The 24,716-nt window shown below is 38.7% G+C and overlaps 2 protein-coding genes and 1 long non-coding RNA gene across 5 annotated transcripts; 1 reads left to right on the forward strand and 2 right to left on the reverse strand.

The window, feature by feature from the left end:
- Positions 1-4,228: 4,228 nt before the first annotated feature.
- Positions 4,229-10,981, reverse strand: LOC136275979 (uncharacterized). 3 transcript variants are annotated; one of them, XM_066086448.1, is made up of 2 exons: positions 9,277-10,981; positions 4,229-9,173 (listed from the first exon to the last, which is right to left on the reverse strand). In XM_066086448.1, exons 1-2 carry the CDS (start codon positions 9,912-9,914, stop codon positions 9,134-9,136), a joined length of 678 nt encoding a protein of 225 aa, XP_065942520.1. In that variant the 5' UTR covers positions 9,915-10,981; the 3' UTR covers positions 4,229-9,133. The 3 variants fall into 3 exon arrangements, with proteins under 3 accessions (XP_065942520.1, XP_065942519.1, XP_065942518.1); XM_066086447.1 differs by having other exon boundaries at positions 4,229-8,899; positions 9,215-10,981; XM_066086446.1 differs by having other exon boundaries at positions 4,229-9,118; positions 9,206-10,981.
- LOC136275980 (uncharacterized) lies at positions 4,229-11,500 on the reverse strand. The gene is made up of 2 exons (XM_066086449.1): positions 10,988-11,500; positions 4,229-10,328 (listed from the first exon to the last, which is right to left on the reverse strand). Exon 1 carries the CDS (start codon positions 11,498-11,500, stop codon positions 11,060-11,062), a length of 441 nt encoding a protein of 146 aa, XP_065942521.1. The 3' UTR covers positions 4,229-10,328; positions 10,988-11,059.
- Positions 11,501-12,797: 1,297 nt separating this feature from the next.
- Positions 12,798-14,451, forward strand: LOC117689248 (uncharacterized). Its single transcript, XR_004601581.2, has 2 exons — positions 12,798-12,867; positions 14,397-14,451. It is a non-coding gene; the product is annotated as an uncharacterized lncRNA (long non-coding RNA).
- Positions 14,452-24,716: the final 10,265 nt, after the last annotated feature.

Here is a 24,716-nt window from a genome sequence, read left to right on the forward strand (position 1 = left end):
ATTGCTATATGTTTTATTTATTCTATTGTCAATTTCCTTCAGTCATAAGTTCAAGTTCATTTATTTTTCAATCATAACATATAATGCTACATAAAGGTGCAGAAGAATTATATACAAAAGTGTAAGAAAAGCAGGATTTACAAAACAGAAACAGAAAAAAGTGAACAATGAGTTTTTTATAGTTGTTACGTAGGATGACCGACCAAATGAAATATCACAGGAAGTATGATAAGGGCTATAGCAATTAAGCAATTATATCTCACCTGGTCAAATTCCCGTTTCGCACACATTTTTTTCGATGTACCTAATTTTCAACTTCCTATTCATGAGCCAGATTATTACTACTAGAGTTTTATTTATTTATAAATTTATACTTGTATGGCATTTTTACTTTTGTTCTATCTCAACTAGATCCGATCCACACGGGGACTGCGTCTTTAAGGCTACCCCGCTGCGATCTTAAATAATGTATCACAGCAAGGTACACGCAGTAGAGCCTCCCTTACAATGCCGCAACAACGCAACAGCAGCTTCATTTGTCGCGATGGGATCGCCTTGAACATTGTTTAACGCCTTGCAACGGCGCGCGCTTTGAGCATGCAAAAAAAAAAAAAACGCGCCTTGCTTTGCGTTCTAATAAACACGCAGTAGAAACGAAGTGGGGTCGCCGTGACTGCGCCATAGGTCTCCAACAGTGCCAGCAGAGCTCCTTTGGCGCGCTCAGGTTACGCATAAAATCGCGGTATAGACGCAGTGATATAGCTCGTTTTAAAAAACCGTCGATTTTCCTATGCACTTTCTGAGAGTCAATTTTTGCGTCAGCAGCTCGTTAAACTCAGTCGGCAGGTCGCTTCGCCCACAACATAGACACGCCGCCGCCAGAACAACACATACAGCTCGTTAAACTCAGTCGGCAGGTCGCTTCGCCCACAACATAGACACGCCGCCGCCAGAACAACACATACGGTTGAAAGAGTGCAACTGCATTGAAATAGTGAAAATAGTATAGTGCAGGTCGAAAACAAATATTTTTCTTATGTATACTAACATTTGAAATTATTCTTATATGATCGGAATGCACTTTATTCAGAGAGAGAGAGAGAGAGAGAGAGAGAGAGAGAGAGAGAGAGAGAGAGAGAGAGAGAGAGAGAGAGAGAGAGAGAGAGAGATCTTACAGCTGGATAAGCGAATAACACCTTTGCGATGTCAAGGTTTTGTGATTACGAAACTCCATGCAGTTTGTGTGGAGTTCCATAAATACAAAATCTTGACATTGTGAAGATGAGCGAGGTACGCTTTGTCTGATTTAAAAGGAGGTTCCTCATTTTTTCATTTTATTTTATTTTTTAGCAAGGCTTTATTTGCAGCCGATTGGGCTATTAAGAGTGCACTTACATGTATTTAGTATCGGTATCTCTCTGAGTTGCCCCTTCAACCCCATACAGGTTAGCAAAATACGTACAAGGCATTACAAGCTATGCTGTAACATCTTCGCTGATAAACAATTTTGACTGGCTCTTTTCCAGTCAGATCGTAGTAGGCGAAGTTAAGACATTCACCATAAGATGAACCCTGATATGAGGTATAATATTATATAAATAGTGCCTGTTTGGGAGGGTAACAGTTGACATAAACACCCCGAGAAAAACATTGTCAACCGACGCGAAGCGGAGGTTGACAATGGTTTTCGAGGGTTGACGATATCAACCGTTACCCTCTCAAACGGGTACTATTTATTTTATTATACCGAATGTCATAATTTTAACGAAAACTTTACTGCTTTTCTACAATCCGTTTTATTATACTTTCATGTTAAATACTAAAATCTGATTGGTTTAGACGCAGTTGTTAATCCGTTCTATTACCCTAAGCGTTAGCAACACACTTGGCAACGGGTAACACAACGGATTGTTACATGCGCGTAAATTATGCGCGTACGGTTCGCCGTAGAATTCACTTCATTTCTATATAAAAGCAATAATTTTTCTTTAAAAAATAAGACATTCAGTATAATAAAATAAATAGTGCCTGTTTGGGAGGGTAACTGTTGAAATTGACTAATAACTAAGTTGTATGTTGACATAAATAAGTTGCATGTCAGCATATTTATCTTGCATGTTTACATAAATAAGTTGCATGTCAACATAATTAAATAGCATCTAGCACCTTGGATGTCATATAAGAGCGATATTTGAGATTTTTTATAATTCTTATTTGATTGCAATTTTCTTGTATGTCAACATAGTTATGTTGCATGTCGACATAACTATCTTGCATGTCGACATATTTATCTTGAATGTCGACATATTTGATAGGAAAATAACTTTCACACAAGCGGCAGAGATATGCCACCACAGAAGAGACTTATGCGCAATATCTTTTGTCATATTTTCCGGAAATGTGATATAACTACGGTGTTCCGGTGGGGCCAATTCGACCTTCACAATTTTGCATATAGGGCGAAGATGCGAGAGTGCGAAGTTGCGAAGGCGAAAGTGCAAAGGTGCGATGGCGAAGGGGCGAAAATGCAAAGATGCGACGGCGAAGATGCGAAGGCGAAAGTGCGAAGTTGAAGGAGCGATATTACTATCGCTCCTTCGCCTTCGCAACTTCGCCTTCGCGCTTTCGCCTGTTTAATTCTAGCTGTATAAAAGGACATCTGAGGCAGAAGACGAACTTTTTAGAATTTATTTTCAACAGGGATAATTGTATTTGTCGGGGGGGGGGGGGGGTCTGAGGCATATTTCTGGAAATTTGATTGTATAAAATTATTAATATTAAATTTTTTAGATCCACGCATAAGCAAGGAATGTCGCATAATGAAATCAGAATGTTACTGTGTTTAATCCACGGTATTAAACAAACAGTGACAGTCCTGAGTCTGGAAGTGCAAGTGTACACATTATTGCGGACATTACATATTACGTGGAGTATATAATAATTAGTCATAGCTGGTAAACATATATGTCACATGTACACATTAAGTTATTTATTAACATTCATAAGTACTATGGCCTACCGCATGTGTACCAATCATATCATGGATTAATCGTAAAACCTTAGCAGGTACGGTGCCTGCATTACATTCTATGTAATCGACCGAGACTTGCTGATTGAAATCACAAAAGACGAAGGCAAAAGTGCAAAGTTGCGAAGGCGAGAGTGCGAACTTTCGCCATCGCATCTTCGCACTTTCGCCTTCGCACTCTTATATTTTCGCCCTAAAGGCCCAAGTGCGAAGGTCGAAGTGGCCCCATTGGAACACCATATATAACAAATGACGTCACAAATTCATTTGAGACATGCATCATGATTGAACACCTTGAGTCAGATACTGGGCCTTAGAAAATGCTTCCAACTCTTAATAGTGGTCCTCCTCGATTTTAATTACCCGTTTCCATTTCTCCTAGATTGTTTTACCTATTACTTTTACATGTATTTACATTTTTAAGTATTTTCGCTTCTATTTTTATAAAAATCGATATTAAATCATATAGAAACTGCATATCAGATAAGACAAATGAAACACGGCCTGTCTGCGTCTGCGCACTCAATTCAGGTTATTGTCAATTCCAGTTGCTGAGATAAATGTATTTGAAATAGTTAATTGGCGTTGATTGGCGTCTTTTTGAGTGTTTTGTTTTTATTAAAAGTGTTCCTGGTCAATCAAAACATACAATTTTGTAACAGCCATCCAAGATGGTATCCAAGGAACTTTATGGTAAACATTCAACTTTCAATCATTAAAATTTCTGTTTCAAATTGAAAATATTTTCATGATAAAAAAAGACAGAATGATATTTATTTAGAAAGTTTGCGTACTGATTACATATATTAGACTTTAAAATTCAGTTTTTTTCTTTTTTCAGGTGGCTCACTAACATTGTAATTTCTCAAATCAGCAAATATCTGATAGTATGATGCATAAGAAGTATACAAGTTAAATTGAAAAAAGAATATGCAAATTTTAATAAAATGATTTCCATAATTTTTATGCAGTTACCATGGACAGGTGCCCCAAGAACTCATGATCTGCGGTTCACATGCCAGATACTTTATCCTCTGAGCTCTGATCCAAACAATCTAACATTTATCATCTAGATCTTTACACAGTCTTGAAAAGTTTGAGTCTTGATGTAGTGAGGTACCTTAATGCAATAGCTGATTGTCACTCTTGATTTTCACCTGACAATTTGTCCTTACTTCAACCAACCAAACAATACAGTGCTAAAAATTGAAATATTTATTTAACATTTTACAAGAAAATACAAGAAAACAGCAAGTCTTGACTTAATAGTTATATGGTTTGATCCAACAGTCTTTGGTGTTAGTGGTTATCACATAAATAGTTCATTGGATTGCTCCCAATTAAATGTCCTGTCAATGTTCCTCTTATAAATGGTCCTGATGATGTTTCTCCAGACAATGTCCTGCTTATAGTCCTCTAGAATATGTCCTATGATGACTATCAAGTTGATGTCCTGATTATGGTACTCCAGTAGATTGTCCAGTGAATGATCCTCATCTAATGGTCCAGTTGTTTTTCCATAGGGTGGTCTAATTGTTGTTCCTCCTATAAGTGTCCTGTTGTTGATCCTTTAGTAGATGTCCAGTTGATGGTCCTTTAGTAGATGTCCAGTTGATGGTCCTTTAGTAGATATTAAGTTAAAGATCCTCCATTCATTATTTCAGTTGTTGTTCCTCCAGTAGGCATCCTGTTGTTGATCCTCTGGTAGATGTCCAGTTGATGGTCTTTCAGTAGATATTATGTAGACGATTGCTTAATTTGATGTCCTGTTTCTCTTTTTCTAGTAGATGGTCCCAATAATAATCCTCTAGTAGATTGCTCATTTAATGATTCTCCATTAAATTATTTCAGTTGTCTGTTCTCTAGTAGGTACCCAGTTTGTCTTCCAGTTGATGTCTAGTTGATGTTCCTGTAGTCTGTTGATGATTCCTCAGTTGATAGTCCTCCAGTAGATGGTCCAGTTGGCATCCTCAAAAAGGTGTCCTGTTGTTGGATTTCCAGAAGATATGATGATGATGATCCCATTAATGTCCAGATAAAATTATCCTCCAGTAGGTGTCCCATTTATTATCCTCCAGAAATTCCCCCTGCTGATGATCCATTCAAAAGATTTCCTGTTGATGGTCCTCCAGTAGATCCCTGCTGATGACACTTCAATAGTTGTCCTGCTGATCAAGTTGATGGTCCTCCAGTAGGTGCCCTGTTGTTGGTCTTTCAGTAGATATCCTGTTGATAGCTCTGAATTTAAAGTAAAGTTACTGCAGATGGTCCTCCAGTAGATAATTTAGTTGTTCATCCTCCAGTAGGTGTCTTGTTGTAGGTTTTCCAGTTGATGTTGAGTTGATAATCCTCCAATAAGGGACCTGTTGATGATTTTCAATTTATGTTCCAGTTGGCATTTCCGTTGATTGACAAGTTGATGATCTCCAGTAGATGTCCTGCTGATGATTATCCTTCAGATGGTTCAGATGGTTATCCTATATAGATGGTCTTTGAGTAAATAACTTAGTTGTTGATCTTCCAGTAGAGGCCCTGTTGTTGATCTTCAAGTCGGTGTCCTGTTGCAGGTCCTTTAGTTGAAGTAGAGTTGATAAATCTCCAGTTAATGTTCTGTTAATAATCCTCCAGTGGATGGTCCTGATGAGAAATCTAATTGAGCTTCAAGTTGATGGCCCTCTAGTAGAATGTCCAGCTGATGACCCTACAGCAGTTGGGTGGTCCAATTACCTAGCAGATGTCCTGTTGTTGATCCTCTGGTCAATGTTGATGGTGCAGTAGTAGATTGTCTAATGATGATTTTACAGCTGATGATCCTTAAGTCGGTGTCTGTAGTTTGTCTTCCAGTAGATGTCTAGTTTATGGCTAACCAGTATTAGTCCTGATGATGGTCCTCCATTAGATGGTTCGATTAAGATCCTTAATAATTAGTTAATGGATTACCAGTATATGCCCTGTTGATGGTTCTTCAAGATGATTCTCCAGTAGGTGGTCCTGCTGATGGTCCTTCAGTAGTTGTCCTGTTGTTGTACAACAGTAGATGTAAAGCAGATATTCAGTCAGTAGATGTCCTGTTGATGATCTTCCTGTAGGTGATTCTGATGATTATCCTCTTTAAGTGGTCCTCAAGTAAATAATTTAGTTTGTGATCGTCCAGTTAGTGTCCTGTTGGTCCTTTAGTTGATAAATCTCCATTTAATGTTGTGTGAATGATCCTCCAGTAGATGGTCCTGATGAACTACTAATTGTAATTCCAGTTAATGGCCCTATAATAGATTCTCCAGTTTATGATCTTCCAGCAGTTGGGTGGTCCATTTGCCCAGTAGGTGTCCTGTTTTCTTTCCTCCAGTAGATCGTCCAATTTTGATCCTCCAGTACCTGCAGATCTGTATGCCACTAGCCTAAAAGAAATCTGGATGGACGACCAGAGGGCTACAGCACCACACATAAAAAATGTTGATTTATTGTGTACCAAACAGTGTGCAGTTTCTTGTTTATTTCAGACTAGTGAGCTACAGATCCGCAGCTAGTTCAGTTGTTGATCATCCAGTAGGTGTCTTCTTTTAATGATCCCTCAGATGATAGTCATCCAAAAGATGCCCTATGAATAGATTTTCAATCAATGTCTTGTTGGTTAATTGCAAGTATTTATTCTATTGAATGTACTCTACGAAGAGTCCTGATTATGATCCTTTATATGATGTTCTGTTGATGGCCTTCCAGTTGATTTCCTGCTGAAGGTCCTCCAGTAGATATCTTTCTAATGGTCGTATAAAAAAGGTCCTTTAGTTTCTGTTGTTGGTACTTTGCTTGTGATCCTTCAAAAGACTGTTCAGTTGAGGAAACTTTGGTATATGTCCTATTATTGGTCTTCCAGTGGATGTGCAGTTGATGGTCCACCAGTAGACATATTGTGATGATCTTGATGCATATTTTATTCAGTTGATGGTCCTAATGACGATTCTTTAATATATAGTCTGTAGTACATGGTCCAATCGTTGATTCTCCAATATATGTTTGTTTGATGATTCTCTAGTAGATGTCCTGTTGATTGTCCTCCAATAGATGTTCCGATGATAAACTGATGTCCTGCTGATGATCCTTCAAAAGATGGCATTCTAATTAGTCCTGATGATGATTCTTTAGTAGAGAGCCTTGTAAATGGTGCTCAAGTTAATGGACTAGTTATAGATGTTTAATTAATAGTTCTCCAGAAGGTAACCTGTTGATGGTTCTTAAACAGATGGTCCAGAATCTTTATTATGGTTGGGCCTCTTGTAGATGGCCCAGTTGATGTTCCTCGAGTTGATGTCCTGTTGATGACCCTTAAGTTGATAGTCCTCCAGTAGGTGTCCTTTCATACCCCAGTAAATATCCAGTTGATGATCGTTCAGAAGATATCCTATTCATGTCATCCAATAGATGTACTGTTGATTATTCTCAGGTTGATGTCCTTTTGCGTATCCCTGATGATGATCCTACAGTCAATGGTCAAGCTGATAGTCCTCCTGTAAATGGTATTCTTAATTATCCACCAGAATATGCCCAATAAATATCCTGTTGATTGTCCTTCAGAAGATGTGCTGATGAAATTTAAAACTAGAAGATGTCCAGCTGATGATCCTCTTGATGGCCTTTCAGTTGATTTCTTGCTGTAGGTCCTCCAGTATATGGTCCTTCCAGTAGGTATCCTGTAGCTGGTTCTCTTGTAGATTTTGATTTGATGATTCCTGAGATCATCAAATTTACAATTGGAGTAGATTGTCAGGTTGATGATCTTCCAAAAAGTGCCCTGTTGTTGGTCCTCTAGTAGATTGTCCATTTGATGATTTTCCAAAAGGTCACCTGCTTTTGTTCTTCTTGTAGTAGGTCCAGCTGATGATCTTCTAGTAAGTGTCCTGTAGTTGGTCCATTGGATGGTCAAGGCGATGATCTTTCAATGGGCGTTCTGTTGCTATTCCTCTGGAAGTAGTAGGTCCAGTTGATGATCCTCCAATAGGTGTCAAGTTGTTGATCCTCCGGTAAAAGGTCCCATTGATTTTCCAATAGTTTTTTGTGTTGTTGGTTCACCAGTAGATGGTTGAGTTGATGATTTTCCAATAGGTGATAGGTTGTTGTTCCTCCGGTAAATGGTCTAGTTGATGACCTTCCAGTAAATGTCCTGTTGTTGGTCCTCAAGTAGATGGTTGAGTTGACGATCTTCCAAAAGTAATGTTATTGGTCATTCAGAAGATGTTCCAGTTGTTGATCTTCCAATTAGTGTTCTGTTCTTGGTCCTCAAGTAGCTGGTCCAGTTGATGATCTTCCAGTAAGTGTCCTGTTGTTGGTCCTCCAGTAGATGGTCAAGGCAGTGCTCTTCCAATAGATGTTCTGTTGTTGTTCCTTGGGAAGTAGGTGCAGTTGATTATCTTCCAATAGGTGTCAGGTAGTTGGTCCTCTAGTAGAGGGTCCAGTTGCTTATATTCTAATAGGAGCCCTCCGGAATATTGTTCAGTTCATGATCTTCATATAAGTGTCAGGTTGTTCAAATAGCTGGTCTACTTAATGATCTTTGAATTGGTGTCTTGTTGTTGAACTTTCAGTAAGTAGCCTGGTTGATTTATTCCTCAAATAGGTGGACCTCCAGTAAGTAGCTAGTCCAATTGATGATCTTCCAGTAAGTGTCCTGTTGTTGGTCCTCCAGTAGAAGGTCCATTTGATCTTCCAAAAGATGTCCTGTTGTTGGTCCTCCAGTAGTAGAAGGTCCAGTTCATGATCTTCCAATAGGTGTCCTGTTGCTGATCCTTCAATAGATGGTCATCCTGATGATCTTCTAATCTGCTGTTGTTCTTCTGGTATTAAGTCCAGTTGATGATCTTCCAGTAGGTGTTATGCTGTCTTCCGATAGGTGTTCTGTTGTAAGTCCTCCAGTAATTAGTTTAGATGATGATATTCCAATAGGTGTCCTGTTGTTGGTCCTCCAGTAGACAGTCCAGTTGATGTTCTTCCAAAAAAGTGTCCTGTTGTTGGCCCTTCAGTAGATGGTCTTCCTAATGATCTTCTAATCCGCTGTTGTTTTTCTGTTAGAAGATCCAGTTGATGATCTTCCAGTAGGTATTATTTTGTTGGTCATCTGATAAAGGTCCAGTTGATAATCTTCCCATATATGTCCAGAAGATCCAGTTGATGATCTTCCAGTAGGTGTTATTTTGTTGGTCATCTGATAGAAGGTCCAGTTGATAATCTTTCCATATATGTCCAGTTGTTGGTCCTCCAGTAGACAGTCCAGATGATGATCTTCCAAAAAAGTGTCCTGTTGTTGGCCCTCAAGTAGATGGTCCAGTGATGATCTTCCCATAAATGTCCTGGTGTTGGTCCTCCAGTAGATGGTCCAGTTGATAATCTTCCAATAAGAGTCCAGTTGTTGGTCCTGCAGTAGATGGTCGAGTTGATGATCTTCCAATAGGTGTTCTGTTGTTGGTCCTCCGGTAGATAGTCCAATGATGATCTTCCCATCAATGTCCTGTTGTTGGCCCTCAAGTAAATGGTCCAGTGATGATCTTCCCAAAGTAGATGGTCCAGTGATGATCTTCCCATCAATGTCCTGTTGTTGGTCCTCCAATAGATGGTCCAGTTGATAATTTTCCATAGATATCCTGTTGTTGGTCCTCCAGTAGATGGTCCAGTGATGATCTTCCCATAGATGTCCTGTTGTTGTTCCTCCAGTGGATGGTCCAGTGATGATCTTCCTATAAATGTCCTGTTGTTGGTCTTCCAGTGGATAGTCTAGTTGATGATCTTTCAATTGGAGTTCTGTTGTTGGTCCTACGGTAGATGGTCCAGTGATGATCTTCCCATAGATGTCCTGTTGTTGGCCCTCAAGTAGATGGTCCAGTGACGATCTTCCCATAGATGTCCTGTTGTTGGTCCTCCAGTGGATGGTCCAGTTGATGATCTTCCAATAAGTGTCCAGTTGTTGGTCCTGCAGTAGATGGTCCAGTTGATGATCTTCCAATAGGTGTCCTGTTGTTGGTCCTCCAGAAGACAGTCCAGTTAATGATCTCCCAAAAAAGTGTTCTGTTGTTGGCCCTCAAGTAGACGGTCCAGTGATGATCTTCCCATCAATGTCCTGTTGTTGGTCCTCCAGTAGATGGTTCAGTTGATGTTCTTCCAATAAGAGTCCAGTTGTTGGTCCTGCAGTAGATGATCTTCCCATAAATGTCCTGTTGTTGGTCCTCCGAGAGATGGTCCAGTTGATGATTTTCCAATAAGAGTCCAGTTGTTGGTCCTGCAGTAGATGGTCCAGTTGATGATCTTCCAATAGGTGTTCTGTTGTTGGTCCTCCGGTAGATGGTCCAATGATGATCTTCCCATCAATGTCCTGTTGTTGGCCCTCAAGTAGATGGTCCAGTGATAATCTTCCCAACATAGATGGTCCAGTGATGATCTTCCCATCAATGTCCCGTTGTTGGTCCTCCAGTAGACGGTCCAGTTGATAATTTTTCCATAGATGTCCTGTTGTCTGTCCTCCAGTAGATGGTCCAGTGATGATCTTCCCATAAATGTCCTGTTGTTGGTCCTCTGGGAGATGGTCCGGTTGATAATCTTTCCAATCAATGTCCTGTTGTTGGTCCTGCAGTGGATGGTCCAGTGATGATCTTCCTATAAATGTCCTGTTGTTTGTCTTCCAGTGGATAGTCCAGTTGATGATCTTTCAAAAGGAGTTCTGTTGTTGGTCCTCCGGTAGATGGTCCAGTGATGATCTTCCCATAGATGTCCTGTTGTTGGTCCTCCAGTGGATGGTCCTGTTGATGATCTTTCAATTGGAGTTCTGTTGTTGGTCCTACGGTAGATGGTCCAGTGATGATCTTCCCATAGATGTCCTGTTGTTGGTCCTCCAGTGGATGGTCCTGTTGATGATCTTCCAATTAGTGTCCAGTTGTTGGTCCTCCGGTAGATGGTCCAGTGATAATCTTCCAATAGGTGTCCTGTTGTTAGTCCTCAAGTAGACAGTCCAGTTGATGATCTTCCAAAAAAGTGTCCTGTTGTTGGCCCTCAAGTAGACGGTCCAGTGATGATCTTCCCATCAATGTCCTGTTGTTGGTCCTCCAGTAGATGGTTCAGTTGATGTTCTTCCAATAAGAGTCCAGTTGTTGGTCCTGCAGTAGATGATCTTCCCATAAATGTCCTGTTGTTGGTCCTCCGAGAGATGGTCCAGTTGATAATCTTTCCATAGATGTCCTGTTGTTGGTCCTCCAGTAGATGGTCCAGTGATGATCTTCCCATAAATGTCCTGTTGTTGGTCCTCTGGGAGATGGTCCAGTTGATAATCTTTCCATAGATGTCCTGTTGTTGGTCCTCCAGTGGATGGTCCAATGATGATCTTCCCATCAATGTCCTGTTGTTGGCCCTCAAGTAGACGGTCCAGTTGATAATTTTTCCATAGATGTCCTGTTGTTGGTCCTCCAGTAGATGGTCCAGTGATAATCTTCCCATAAATGTCCTGTTGTTGGTCCTCTGGGAGATGGTCCAGTTGATAATCTTTCCATAGATGTCCTGTTGTTGGTCCTCCAGTGGATGGTCCAGTGATGATCTTCCTATAAATGTCCTGTTGTTGGTCTTCCAGTGGATAGTGTAGTTGATGATCTTTCAATAGGAGTTCTGTTGTTGGTCCTCCGGTAGATGGTCCAGTGATGATCTTCCCATAGATGTCCTGTTGTTGGTCCTCCAGTGGATTTTCCTGTTGATGATCTTCCAATAAGTGTCCAGTTGTTTGTCCTGCAGTTGATTGTCCAGTTGATGATTTTCAAATAGGTGTTCTGTTGTTGGTCCTCCAGTAGATGGTCCAATGATGATCATCCCATCAATGTCCTGTTGTTGGCCCTCAAGTAGACGGTCCAGTTGATAATTTTTCCATAGATGTCCTGTTGTTGGTCCTCCAGTAGATGGTCCAGTGATAATCTTCCCATAAATGTCCTGTTGTTGGCCCTCAAGTAGACGGTCCAGTTGATAATTTTTCCATAGATGTCCTGTTGTTGGTCCTCCAGTAGATGGTCCAGTGATGATCTTCCCATAAATGTCCTGTTGTTGGTCCTCTGGGAGATGGTCCAGTTGATAATCTTTCCATAGATGTCCTGTTGTTGGTCCTCCAGTGGATGGTCCAATGATGATCTTCCCATCAATGTCCTGTTGTTGGCCCTCAAGTAGACGGTCCAGTTGATAATTTTTCCATAGATGTCCTGTTGTTGGTCCTCCAGTAGATGGTCCAGTGATGATCTTCCCATAAATGTCCTGTTGTTGGTCCTCTTGGAGATGGTCCAGTTGATAATCTTTCCATAGATGTCCTGTTGTTGGTCCTCCAGTGGATGGTCCAGTGATGATCTTCCTATAAATGTCCTGTTGTTGGTCTTCCAGTGGATAGTCTAGTTGATGATCTTTCAATAGGAGTTCTGTTGTTGGTCCTCCAGTAGATGGTCCAGTGATGATCTTCCCATAGATGTCCTGTTGTTGGTCCTCCAGTGGATTTTCCTGTTGATGATCTTCCAATAAGTGTCCAGTTGTTTGTCCTGCAGTTGATTGTCCAGTTGATGATTTTCAAATAGGTGTTCTGTTGTTGGTCCTCCAGTAGATGGTCCAATGATGATCATCCCATCAATGTCCTGTTGTTGGCCCTCAAGAAGATGGTCCAGTGATGATCTTCCTATTAATGTCCTGTTGTTGGTCCTCCAGAAGATGGTCCAGTTGATAATTTTCCATAGATCTCCTTTTGTTAGTCCTCCAGAAGATGGTCCAGTGATGATCTTCCCATAGATGTCCTGTTGTTGGTCCTCCAGTGGATGGTCCAGCTGATGATCTTCCAATAAGTGTCTAGTTTTTGGTCCTCCAGTGGATAGTCCAGTTGATGATCTTCCAATAGGTGTTCTGTTGTTGGTCTTCAGTAGATGGTCCTGTGATGATTTTTCCATAAATGCCCTGTTGTTAATCCTCCAGTTGATAGTCCAGTTGATTTGTTTTATAGGTGTCCTGTTGTTGGTCCCCTAGGAGATAGTCCAGTTGATGATCTTCCAATAGGTGTCCTGTTATTGGTCCTCCAGAAGAGTCCAGTTGATGATCTTCCAATAATTGTCCTGTTGTTGGTCCTGCAGTAAATGGTCCGGTTCAGGTGATTGTCTTCCAATAGGCGTTCTGTTGTTGGTTATCTAGTAGATGTTAAATTGCTTTTCTGTAAACTGTAAAATACTTTCCCTCATAAAAATAATGTAATTATCTTTGCATTTACTATTACTAAGTGTTTTCTCTCATATGATTTGTTGATAATTCTCTGTAATTATTGTACCTGAAAAGTTTTGCTTTATCTTCTTCCTATATTTGTCAGTAAATGGTTTGTTGATTTATTGCTAATGGATCGTTTGTTGATGGTACTCTAGTTGTTGATCTACCAGTAGTACTGTCCTGTTGGAAGTCAACCATTGCTGCTCTTTACATCAATGTCCTACAGAAGATGCCTTGTTCATTGTCCACTAGTAGATCCCCAATGAAACAGTGATGTCATCTTTCACCAAAATTTCATCATGTTTACCCCTCAGGTTGATTTTCGCTACAATAGATTACCTCTCCTTTACTCCAAATCCAATCCATCATTTGTGCATTTTTTATTGTCTTTATGAAGATGCCTTGTTAATTGTCCACCAGTAGATCCTCTTATAATCAGTGACATTATCTTCCACCAAAATTGCATCATGTTTACTCCTCAAGTCGATGTTCTCTACAATAAAAATACCTCTCCATTCCCTTCAAAAATCCAACTCAAATCCATCTAGTGCGTGTTTTATCATTCTGTCAAAGAGGCAACCAGTGTGTACTCTTGCAGGATATGTTTGCGACGTGGTAGACATTCATGATGGCACTTCTCCTGTCTTCTGCAAATAAAAGCAAAAAATACTAGTACTTACACCTACTTAACAAGCAATCTTGTTGCCAATGTTCCTATTCCTTAGGTGGCCTGATGATCTTTCTCCAGGACAAGTCCCGCTGATGATTCCCCAGTTGATGTCATGTTGATAAGCCCCTTGTAGCTGTTCTGCTGATGATCATCCAGTTGATGTCATATTGATGAACCCTCAGTAGATGTCACATTGATGGTCCTCAAAGTCTGTCCTGTTGATAGTCCTCTGTAGATGTCAAGTTTTATAAAGATCCTCTAGTATCCTATTCTGAGATCTGCTTCTTTCCCCCCAGTAGGTCCTGTTGTTTGTCCTCCAGTAGATGGTCCAGTTGATAATCTTCTAATAAGTGCCCAGTTGTTGGTCCTCCAGTAGATGGTCCAGTTGATGATCTTCCAATAAGTGTCCTGTTGTTGTTCCTCCAGTAGATGGTCCAGCTGATGATATAGGTGTACTTATGAAAGTCCTCAAATAGGTTGTCCAGTTGTTAATCTACCAATAATTGTCCTGTTGTTGGTCCTCCAGTAGATGGTCTAGTGATGAACTTTCCATGTAGATGTCCCGTTGTTGGTCCTCCTGTAGATGGTCCAGTGATGATCTTCACATGTAGAAGTCCTGTTGTTGTCCTGTTGTTGTTCCTCCAGTAGATGGTCGAGTGGATGATCTTCCAATGGGTGTTCTGATGTTGGTCTTCCAGTAGATGGTCCAGTTGATGATCTTTCAATAGGTGTTCTGTTGTTGGTTCTCTTGTAGATGTTATTTTGCTTTTCTGTAAAATGTAAAATTCTTTCCTTTATAAGAAGAATCTAATTGTCTTTACATTTACAATGTTTTCTTTCATATGATTTGCTGATCATTCTCTGTAATTATTGTACCTTAAAATATTTGCTCAAAGGTTCTATCTTAATTAGTATGTTGTTGATTAACTGCTGATAAATATTCTGTTGAAGGTACTCTAGTCGTTGATCTACCAGTTGTACTCTGTCCTGCTGGAAGTCAACCATAGTTGCCCCTTACATTGTCTTACTAAAGATGCCATGTTAATAGTCCACCAGTAGATCTCAAATGTAACAGTCATGTCTTCTTCCACCAAAATGTCCTCATGTTTACCTCTCAAGTCCATGTTCTCTACAATAAATTACCTCTCCTTTTGAATAAGAAACTCCAAATCCAATCCATCTTCTATGTATTGTCTATTGTCCTACAGAAGATGCCTTATTCATTCTCCACCAGTAGATCCCTAATGAACCAGTGACGTCACCTTCCACCAAAATTGCATCATGTTTACTCCTCAAGTCGATGTTCTCTACAATAAAAATACCTCTCCCATTCCTTTCAAAACTCCAACTCAAGTCCATCTTGTCCATGTTTTATCATTCTGTCAAAGAGGCAACCAGTGTGTACTCTTGAAGGATAAGTTTGCGGTGTGGTAGACATTCATGATGGCACTCCTCCTGCCTTCTGCAAATAAAAGCAAAAATACTAGTACCTGCCCCTGCTTACCAAGAAATCTTGTTGCCAAAGTTCCTTTTCCTTAGGTTGCCTGATGATCTTTCTCAAGAACAAGTCCCGCTGATGATTCCCCAGTTGATGTCATGTTGATGAGCCCCTTGTAGCTATTCTGCTGATGATCATCCAGTTGATGTCATATTGATGAACCCTCAGTAGATGTCACATTGATGGTCCTCAAAGTCTGTCCTGTTGATAGTCCTCTGTAGATGTCAAGTTTTATAAAGATCCTCCAGTATCCTATTCTGAGATGCTCTGCTTATTTTCCCCCATTAGGTCCTGTTGTTTGTCCTCCAGAAGATGGTCCAGTTGATGATCTTCTAATAAGTGTCCTGTTGTTGGTCCTCCAGTAGATGGTCCAGTTGATGATCTTCCAATAATTGTCCTGTTGTTGTTCCTCTAGTAGATGGTCCAGCTGATGATCTTTGAATAGACGTCCTTATGAAAGTCCTCCAGTAGATGGTCCAGTGCTGATCTTCCCATGTAGATGTCCTGTTGTTGGTCCTCCAGTAGATGGTCCAGTGATGATCTTCCCATGCAGATGTCCTGTTCTTGGTCCTCCAGTAGATTGTCCGGTTGATGATCTTCTAATAACTGTCTTGTTGTTGGTCCTCCAGTAGATGGTCCAGTGATGATCTTCCTATGTAGAAGTCCTGTTGTTGTTCTTCCAGTAGATGGTCGAGTGGATGATCTTCCTATGGGTGTTCTGTTGTAGGTCTTCAAGTAGATTGTCCAGTTGATGATCTTTCAATAGGTGTTCTGTCGTTGGTTCTCTTATAGATGTAATTTTGCTTTTCTGTAAAATATAAAATTCTTTCCTTTACATTGTCCTTACATTTACTATGTTTTCTTTCATATGATTTCATATGATTTGCTGATCATTCTCTGTAATTATTGTACCTTAAAATATTTGCTCAAAGGTTCTATCTTAATTAGTGTGCTGTTAATTAACTGCTTATTAATCTTCTGTTGATGGTACTCTAGTTGTTGATCTACCAGTTGTACCATGTCCTGCTGGAAGTCAACCATAGTTGCCCCTTACATTGTCTTACTAAAGATGCCATGTTAATTGTCCACCAGTTGATCCCAAATGTAACAGTCATGTCTTCTTCCACCAAAATGTCATCATGTTTACCCCTCAAGTCGATGTTCTCTACAATAAATTACCTCTCCTTTTGAATAAGAAACTCCAACTCCAGTCCATCTTCTATGTATTGTCTATTGTCCTACAGAAAATTCCTTGTTCATTGTCCACTAGTAGATCCCTAATGAACCAGTGATGTCATCTTCCACCAAAATTGCATCATGTTTACTCCTCAAGTCGATATTCTCTACAATAAAAATACCCCTCCCATTCCTTTCAAAACTCCAACTCAAATCCATCTTGTCCATGTTTTATCATTCTGTCAGAGAGGCAACCAGTGTGTACTCTTGCAGGATATGTTTGCGACGTGGGAGACATTCATGATGGCACTCCTCCTGCCTTCTGCAAATAAAAGCAAAAATACTAATACCTGCCCCTCCTTACCAAGAAATCTTCCCATAGATGCCCTGTTGTTTGTCCTCCAGTAGATGGTCAATAGGTTTACTTATAAATGTCCTCAAAAAAATTGTCCAGTTGATGATCTTTAAGTAGGTGTTCTGTTGTTGGTCCTCCAGTCGATGGTCCAGTGATGATCTTCCAATAGGTGTTCTGTTGGTCCTCCAGTAGATGGTCAAGTTGATGATCTTCCAATAAGTGTCCTGATGTTGTTCCTTCAGTAGATGATCTTCACATAGATGTCCTATTGTTGTCCAGTAGATGGTCCAGTTGACAATCTTTTAATAGATGTCCTGTTTTTGGTCCTCCAGAAAGAAGTCCAGTTGATGATCTTTTAATAGGTCCTGTTGATGGTCCTCCAGATGATGGTCCAGTTGATCTTCCAAAAGGTGTCCTGTTGTTGGTCATTCAAAAAATAGTACAGTTGGTGATCTTTCAAAAGGTGTCCTCATGTTGGTCAATCAGTAGATGGTCTAGTTGATGATCTTCCAATAGGTATCAAGTTGTTGGTCTTTAAGTAAATGTTATTTTGCTTTTCTGTCAACTGTAAAATACTTTCCTTTATAAAAAGAATGTAATTGTATTTACATTTACAATTGCTGTGTGGGTTTTTTCATATGATTTGCTGATAATTCCTTGTTATTAATGTACCTGCAAATATTTGCTTATGTGTTGTTGATTTCTAATGGATCTTTTGTTGATGTTACTCTAGATGTTCATCTACCAGTAGTACTGTGTCCTGTTTGAAGTCAACCAGAGTTGCCCCTTATATTGTCCTACTTAATTGTCCTCCAGTAGATCCGCAGTGCACCAGTGACGTCATCTTCCCCAAACACTGCATCATGTTTACTCTTAAAGATGATGATCTCTACAATAAATTACCTCTCCTTTTCCCTCCAAATCAATTCCATCTTTCCTTAGGTGGCCTGATGATCTTTCTTCAGGAAATGTCCCACTGATGATGCTCTAGTTGATGTCATGTTGATGAGCCCCTTGTAGCTGTCCTGCTGGTGATCATCCATTTGATGACAGTTTGGTGATCCCTCAAGTAGACGTCCCTTTGATAGTCCTCAGTAGATATCCTGTTGTTGATCTTCCATTAAATGATGTGTTGATGGTTCTCCAGTATATGTCCTATTGATGATCCTCCAGTTGAAATCATGTAAATAATCCACTGGACTTTACTGATGGGGGCTCTTTTGCAACTGTTTTTCATTTAAAATTAACTTGCAGATGGTTTGTATCCAGTTGATGGTCCTCCAGTAATCAACTGATGATATTTTAGTAATGTTTTATTGATGGTCATCGTAATTGGGGTTTTTTTTTTTGCATTCCTTTAAACTATCAAATACTCTTCTTTATAAAAGTACCGTAATGTGTTTCTGAAAAAAAAATTGATCTTTTGATAATTTTATTCAGTTATGTACCTTAAAGTTTACTGAAATTTTCTTTCAATGTTTGATCGTCGGTGAATGCAACGTTCAATGCTAATGGATCATTTGTTGATGGTACTCTTGTTTATTATCTACCTGAAGTAGGGTGTCCTGTCAAGTGTCAATGAGAGTTGTCTTTTATTTTCCTTTTTTCCTAAGACATTGTCCAAAAGTTGATCCCCAAGGAACCAGTCCCTTCATCTGTCCTTATATCTATTTGTATCATTCTTATAGTCCTTCACTAGATGTTTTCTACAAAAAATTACCTTTCCCTTTCCCTTATTATTTCCCAATGCCTGTTTTATTATCCCCTCAGAGCCGCAGTCAGTATTTCACTCCTTCATGGATGCTTTTGACTTGATTGACATTCATGGCAGCATTGTGCTTTCACATTCTGCAAAAAAATGCTATCAAACTACCAAGTACCTGCTGGCCTCCCCAGTAGAAATTCTGTTGCAGATGTTCCTTCCAAGTTCACATGGATTGTTCTTTGGTTGATTTACCCCAGATTCATTTAACGCGTACTTGGTGAATTCAGCTTGTGATTGCTCAATCGGTGTTTTCATATTGATAACCTCCCATTTAAACCTGTTGATAACAAAAACGTAAAGTACCTGAACAGGACCCACGAGTAGACAATTCGTTTTCTTCTTCACCCTCCTTTGGTATATTCATGCGTTCTTTGATGGTCTACTGTTGCTTCTCAATAAGTTCCACCAACTGATAAATGGGATTATTCTGATCCTCCAGTAGTCCATTGAATGGCATGTTGGTTTTTTAAAGAACTCATTTGGGTGTTATAATAATGATAATTAATGTACATGTATATAATACTGTTTACACCTAGTAGTAGAATTTCAGGGAATATCACTATTTCTTTAAGCTCATAAGTGTCCCAACACTCTCTCTGAGATAAAATTTCATAAACACAAACCATGACAGAAATCTTTCTTAAATAGATAAAACTTTTTTTCATTTTTAAAGCTGAACATAAACAGTTAATCTAATTTTGGAATTTACCCGTTTATCAGGAAAACGGGTCCTCAGACCTATAATTTTTACAGCAGCTTTTACATCAACCATGTTACACAACACCTTGTTTTTGAACCTCATTTTCTAAGCTGCATCATAAAACATCTCGAACACTTCGCTGCTTCTTGGGTCAAATGCTACAAAATATTTAATTTTTTGCCATGGGTCGTTACCTTTTACAAAATGGCCCCATGTCTTTTTTCAATCAGTGCATTACATTATATAGTTGATCATTGACTTCGTCTCAATAATTTATCTAGGCATCACCTGTAATTTCTAAAACTAGGACATTTGATTACAGCCTGTTTACCCATTCGCAACAGTCTCCTATTATGTCGATGATCAGCTTTCCATTCTTTCAAGCAGACTGGACCAATGATGCAGCATAGAAGGTTCGTGTTAACTCTTCAACAGCTTCCCTCAGACATAGACATATACTCAACAACCCATTGCTCTCTTCAAATTGATCTTGCACTTCTAGACAATGAAATGGGTTGACAAAGAAAACCCCAGGCATGTCTTACCTACATACTGTATTATTTCATTGACTGTTACAATACTCCTTAACCTCTTGTACTTGTGAAAATGTTAAGACTATGAACTTGTAAATGGTCAGAATTCTCTTATTACAACAGCTGGATCTATCTACAAAGTATATTACCTTGCACTTCGGACAAAAAGCTTTCCCAAACCTCTTCATTCATTGGACTAATCACAAAAGCACTCTAACTTTCTGCACATATCAGGGCTATAAAAAATTAACTTCACCCCAACTATCATACACAACAGCTAATTTCACTTTATAGTTATTTAAATTTCATTTTGTTAGAAGACAGAATATTATTTTCACATTTAAAATCAAATAAATGGGATTTTTATTTTACCAAAGGCTACCTTTCAAGAATAATCAGGGCTTGGATCACTATTGTGTGCATGGACATAGCACGTTGACTCCTCACAACATATATAATTAACAAAAACATTACACTACGAAGACTGTTGACTTCTGTTGAATCTGGAGATGCTGCAACTCTGGTATGCATGGATATGCATGTTGACTCCCTCACAAGCGGTTGTGTTGACGCGTCAAGGTGCACGGACATGCATTGATGAATCCAAGGAGACAAGCAATAAACTGCTTTTTAATCAGCACAGAAGAGTACCTATTCTTTAGATTCTCACCGAATATGCATGGATATGCATGCCGATTCCCCTCTGGTACCAGTGTCTTCATCTATAAAAGAATACCTCCGCTACCCTCTAATCATTTGTGTGCATGGAAATGCATCGTAGACTTCAATCCGGCGTCTATGCTACAAATTCAATTCACTCCAAACACATGCATTCAACTTTAAAAATGGTCTAGTGAAATATGTTTTTTAAAGATATTAATGTTTTGTATCTTAGAGACGAAGTGTTTTAAACTGACTTGCCTTTCAGAGTATTTCCTTTTAAAAATGACAAATATTTTAGATTTTCAGTTAAATGAATGTTTGCAAATTTTTAACATAAAAGCCAAGTTTCACAATTGAAAATATACTTTCATTTGAGAGTTTTACAGCTTTATGAATATTTGCAAATTTTAAACGCCTTGTTTCATAATATATATCTTTGAAGACGTTTTGTTGATTTCTGACTAAAGGGCTTCGTAGCCGTGTTCATGGATTATGTTTATCTAGTATTTTGTGCATAGGTGCTAATCAACGTTTCCATATTGGTCTACATCCGAAATTCAAAACAATTATTTAAAATCAGTTTCAAGACATTACATTTTCTGAGGATACTATATTACTGCTAGGTCTACCGTATGTCTTTTACACCTTCAGTACCTTATCTGGTGACTTCTCTACAGTGTCCATGTATTCAACGTGTTGTTTAACTTTCATACAACCAGCTTGATATGCTTCAGTATAAACGACCAGGTGCAACATCAATGTTTATAGAGTATAGTGCCATTTCACAATTTTTGGACGCTGCTTTAAGGACCATTTCACCAAGATCACTTTAATGGAAATGAATGCAAAATATGCTGAAGCTGTTGAGGCAAGGAGAAGTCAGTAGCATGGAGCGTGTAACAGGCTCAATACATCACTGGGTCACTCTCAAGAATAGGTCACCTTAAACTTGTCATGTCACCTTTGCATTGTCTTAAGGTTCAACTTTTATTACAGCACTTCTTAATCTCTGAAAAAGACCTTGATTACTGGCAATGTTGACCCACCCCCATTAAAATGTTTCTTTGTCAATTTTTTTAAACAATTCATAAAAAACTTTGTATAGTAGGCATTTCTTTCAAATATTATCCCCTCTTGAAAAATACCTGTTACATGTCTGTCCCTGATTAAATGATCAAGCTCCATTTTTTAGAACAATGACTGGTCACCAGCAAGATTGTTCGGACGGACAAAATCAGCAAGGGGCAGGTAAATCTGTTCCATAATCTGTAAAAACTGAACTCTCCCAGCCCCTACCCCCGAGAACAAACCCAAACTAAGAACATAACTTTACAACAAATTACCTTCCTCAAGGTGGCCTCATGGGTCCTTGAGCAGCTTATTTGATTGACAACTTCACACGTTTTAGATGGCAGGATCCTCTGCTCAACTTAACTCTGGGGGGTCATTGTTCAGGGACAAATCTTGGATGCATTCTCTATTTTATGGGACCCACGCGTTTCTTTGAAACGATGATAGACAATTTTCTCAAGAAAATCCAGACAATAGGCTTTGATAGTGATGGAAGAAGTTTTCATCAAAATTCTATAGAGATGATGAAAGCTGAAACAACCAATCAAATTCAATAACATTGACTTTCTCAAAATTTACAAATGTTTTCCATTATGATTTAACATTAAAAACTGTGCTACTTCGAGGTTCAAACATGCAAGTTTTCCTTTTATATTACCTTCCAACAGGTACCACCTTACTTTAATTCAACATTATAGATTATTTCTTTTTTTAATATTGTCATGGTCAGGGTTTCAGTCTGGTCCTCGGGTCTGTTTTAAATTCTCTTTAAATGCAAGAACCAGGAGACGTATCCTCCCACTCATCAAAGTGTACACCAGAAGCAATGAGTCAGCTCCCAGGTAATTCAATCATAAATTCTTGATTGGGACAATCATGATGCAAGCAAGCTGTGAAATGTTAAAGTTATAATTTCAGAGTTTGAAAGATGAAGTTTCATTTATTCACCTTCTAGTCAAGCAGAAAACTACAACAGAATTTGACATTTAATATAATTTACTTGTCAAATAGCCAAAATTCAGTTTTAGCTTTTTTCTCACTTGATTTAACCGAGGGCGAGGAAATGAACTCTGAATTTTATACAAAATATCATTGCCCATAGTCGATTACCACTGTAAAGTTAAAAGTTTTTAACATTATCTGGTTTTTGAAAACTTTTGTTCGATCTACAAACCATATATACAGCAGAACACTGGGAGGTGGGTCCCAAACACAATACCTCTTTCATACATGCTAGTAAACGCAGGGAGGAGGATCACATCCATCCCATTAGTGGCAGATCTGAGGGATCGCTACATTTGGCAAAATACCTACTACGGGGGACAGCAAGTGGAATTATGCGAGGTCAGTGAGGAATTTCTCTGCCATTATCATCCACACAAGACAGCCATGGACGTTCTTATGGAATGCCATTTTCTTAGATCTTTAATGAATGGGAATACCAAAGGCAGAAGCTAACATGGCGACAAACAGCACCAGGAATGGGGGAATCTTGAGGAGGGCCGGGACGCTGGGTCCACTATCATCTGATTCATCAGAATACAGTCTAGTCTACACGAGCTGACCCTAACGATGTTGCAATGAACAGCCAAACATTTCAATGTCAGAGCCTCGTCGGACCCTGTACTGCAATAAATCATCGTGAAATGTTAAATTTAGAATAATATTAATTTTGTAAACAAGATTTATTCATTTATTTGATATTATCAACAAATAACAAAACAAGTTGAACACATAGCGGTAAAAAATACTAAAAAACTGAGAAATGTTACCTGACCCAATACTTAATAACAAACTTATCTAAATTAAACGATCTCCCCCTTTTACATCTACATCCACCGAGTGGAAATTATGATCGGCGTCCATCGAGTTTCCTAAAGTCCTCTTCCCTCCCAAAACCCTTTTCACAGTACTATGAATGAGAGCACAAATATGAGCATTTCTTGAAAATTTCTTCTTCTTTGACAGCAGTCTTTTCACCAGCTGAGTTCTTATTTCTCGTTTCCGGTCTCCATGAAAAGTGGGCGCCATTTTGGAATTTCAACTTCACATGAAAAGTCGTTCAAATCGAAAGATTCACAGAATTATGAATATATGCTTACATCACAATTACACCCATATAAATAATCTTTTTTAAAAAAAAACTTTAAATGCTAAGAAATCAAACAAATAACAAATTGTAACAAATTACACCAATCCGTTACGCGACATAGTTCATAGTGCATCTCCGCTTCCCTCGTGAAATGCTTGCGAATGAAGTTCCTTGTATTTATACCTTTCTGCTGAGGATCACTGCGCGTAATGACAGATCAAATAGTGCACAAAGTTTAACAAAATACTACAAAGAATTGATATCAATTAAGCATAAATTTATACATATATACAATCAATTTTTCAATTTGTGTTAAAACATGTATCGTTTAAGAAAATATATTCAATATTTTATAATAATATTTAGAAAAACAACGGACGGATATTGAAGTAAAAAGTCCTTCGCCGATGACGTGGAAACCGGATTGAACCGGTTTGATATCGATCTTGTATGACTCGTCATAATCTAAAAATAGACGTCTAGCCAACGCATTAAATACGTAATTCCAACGACATATAGATCTATAGGTTCTATCTATTAATTGTTCTTATCATTGCTTAAGTGAAGAGCTTCTAAGACTTCAAAACAAAACGAATTTGTTAAACTCTCTAAGCAATAAAACAAATTTGTTTACTATATAACTTAACATATATTTATTAAACTTCGTTGTTTAAAACAAAGGGATGGGAATGTATCGATTTTCGTTTTAAAGTAAAGTTTTTCATGTCAGCAATGGAATCACCTACTGAGTATACTGGAATGTATATAAAAGGGACAAGTTATATTCCAAGAATTCTTGTACTTGTGATCACAAATAGTTTCATTAATTAAAACATTATGCTTTTTGACACTACATATAGTTATTTAGAATTGATGACTTGTGTAAAGAGTCCAAGTTCAGTTTTATAATATAGCTA

The sequence above is a fragment of the Magallana gigas genome, chromosome 6, assembly GCF_963853765.1.
Source record: "Magallana gigas chromosome 6, xbMagGiga1.1, whole genome shotgun sequence".
In the NCBI taxonomy this organism is placed as follows: Eukaryota; Metazoa; Mollusca; class Bivalvia; order Ostreida; family Ostreidae; genus Magallana; species Magallana gigas.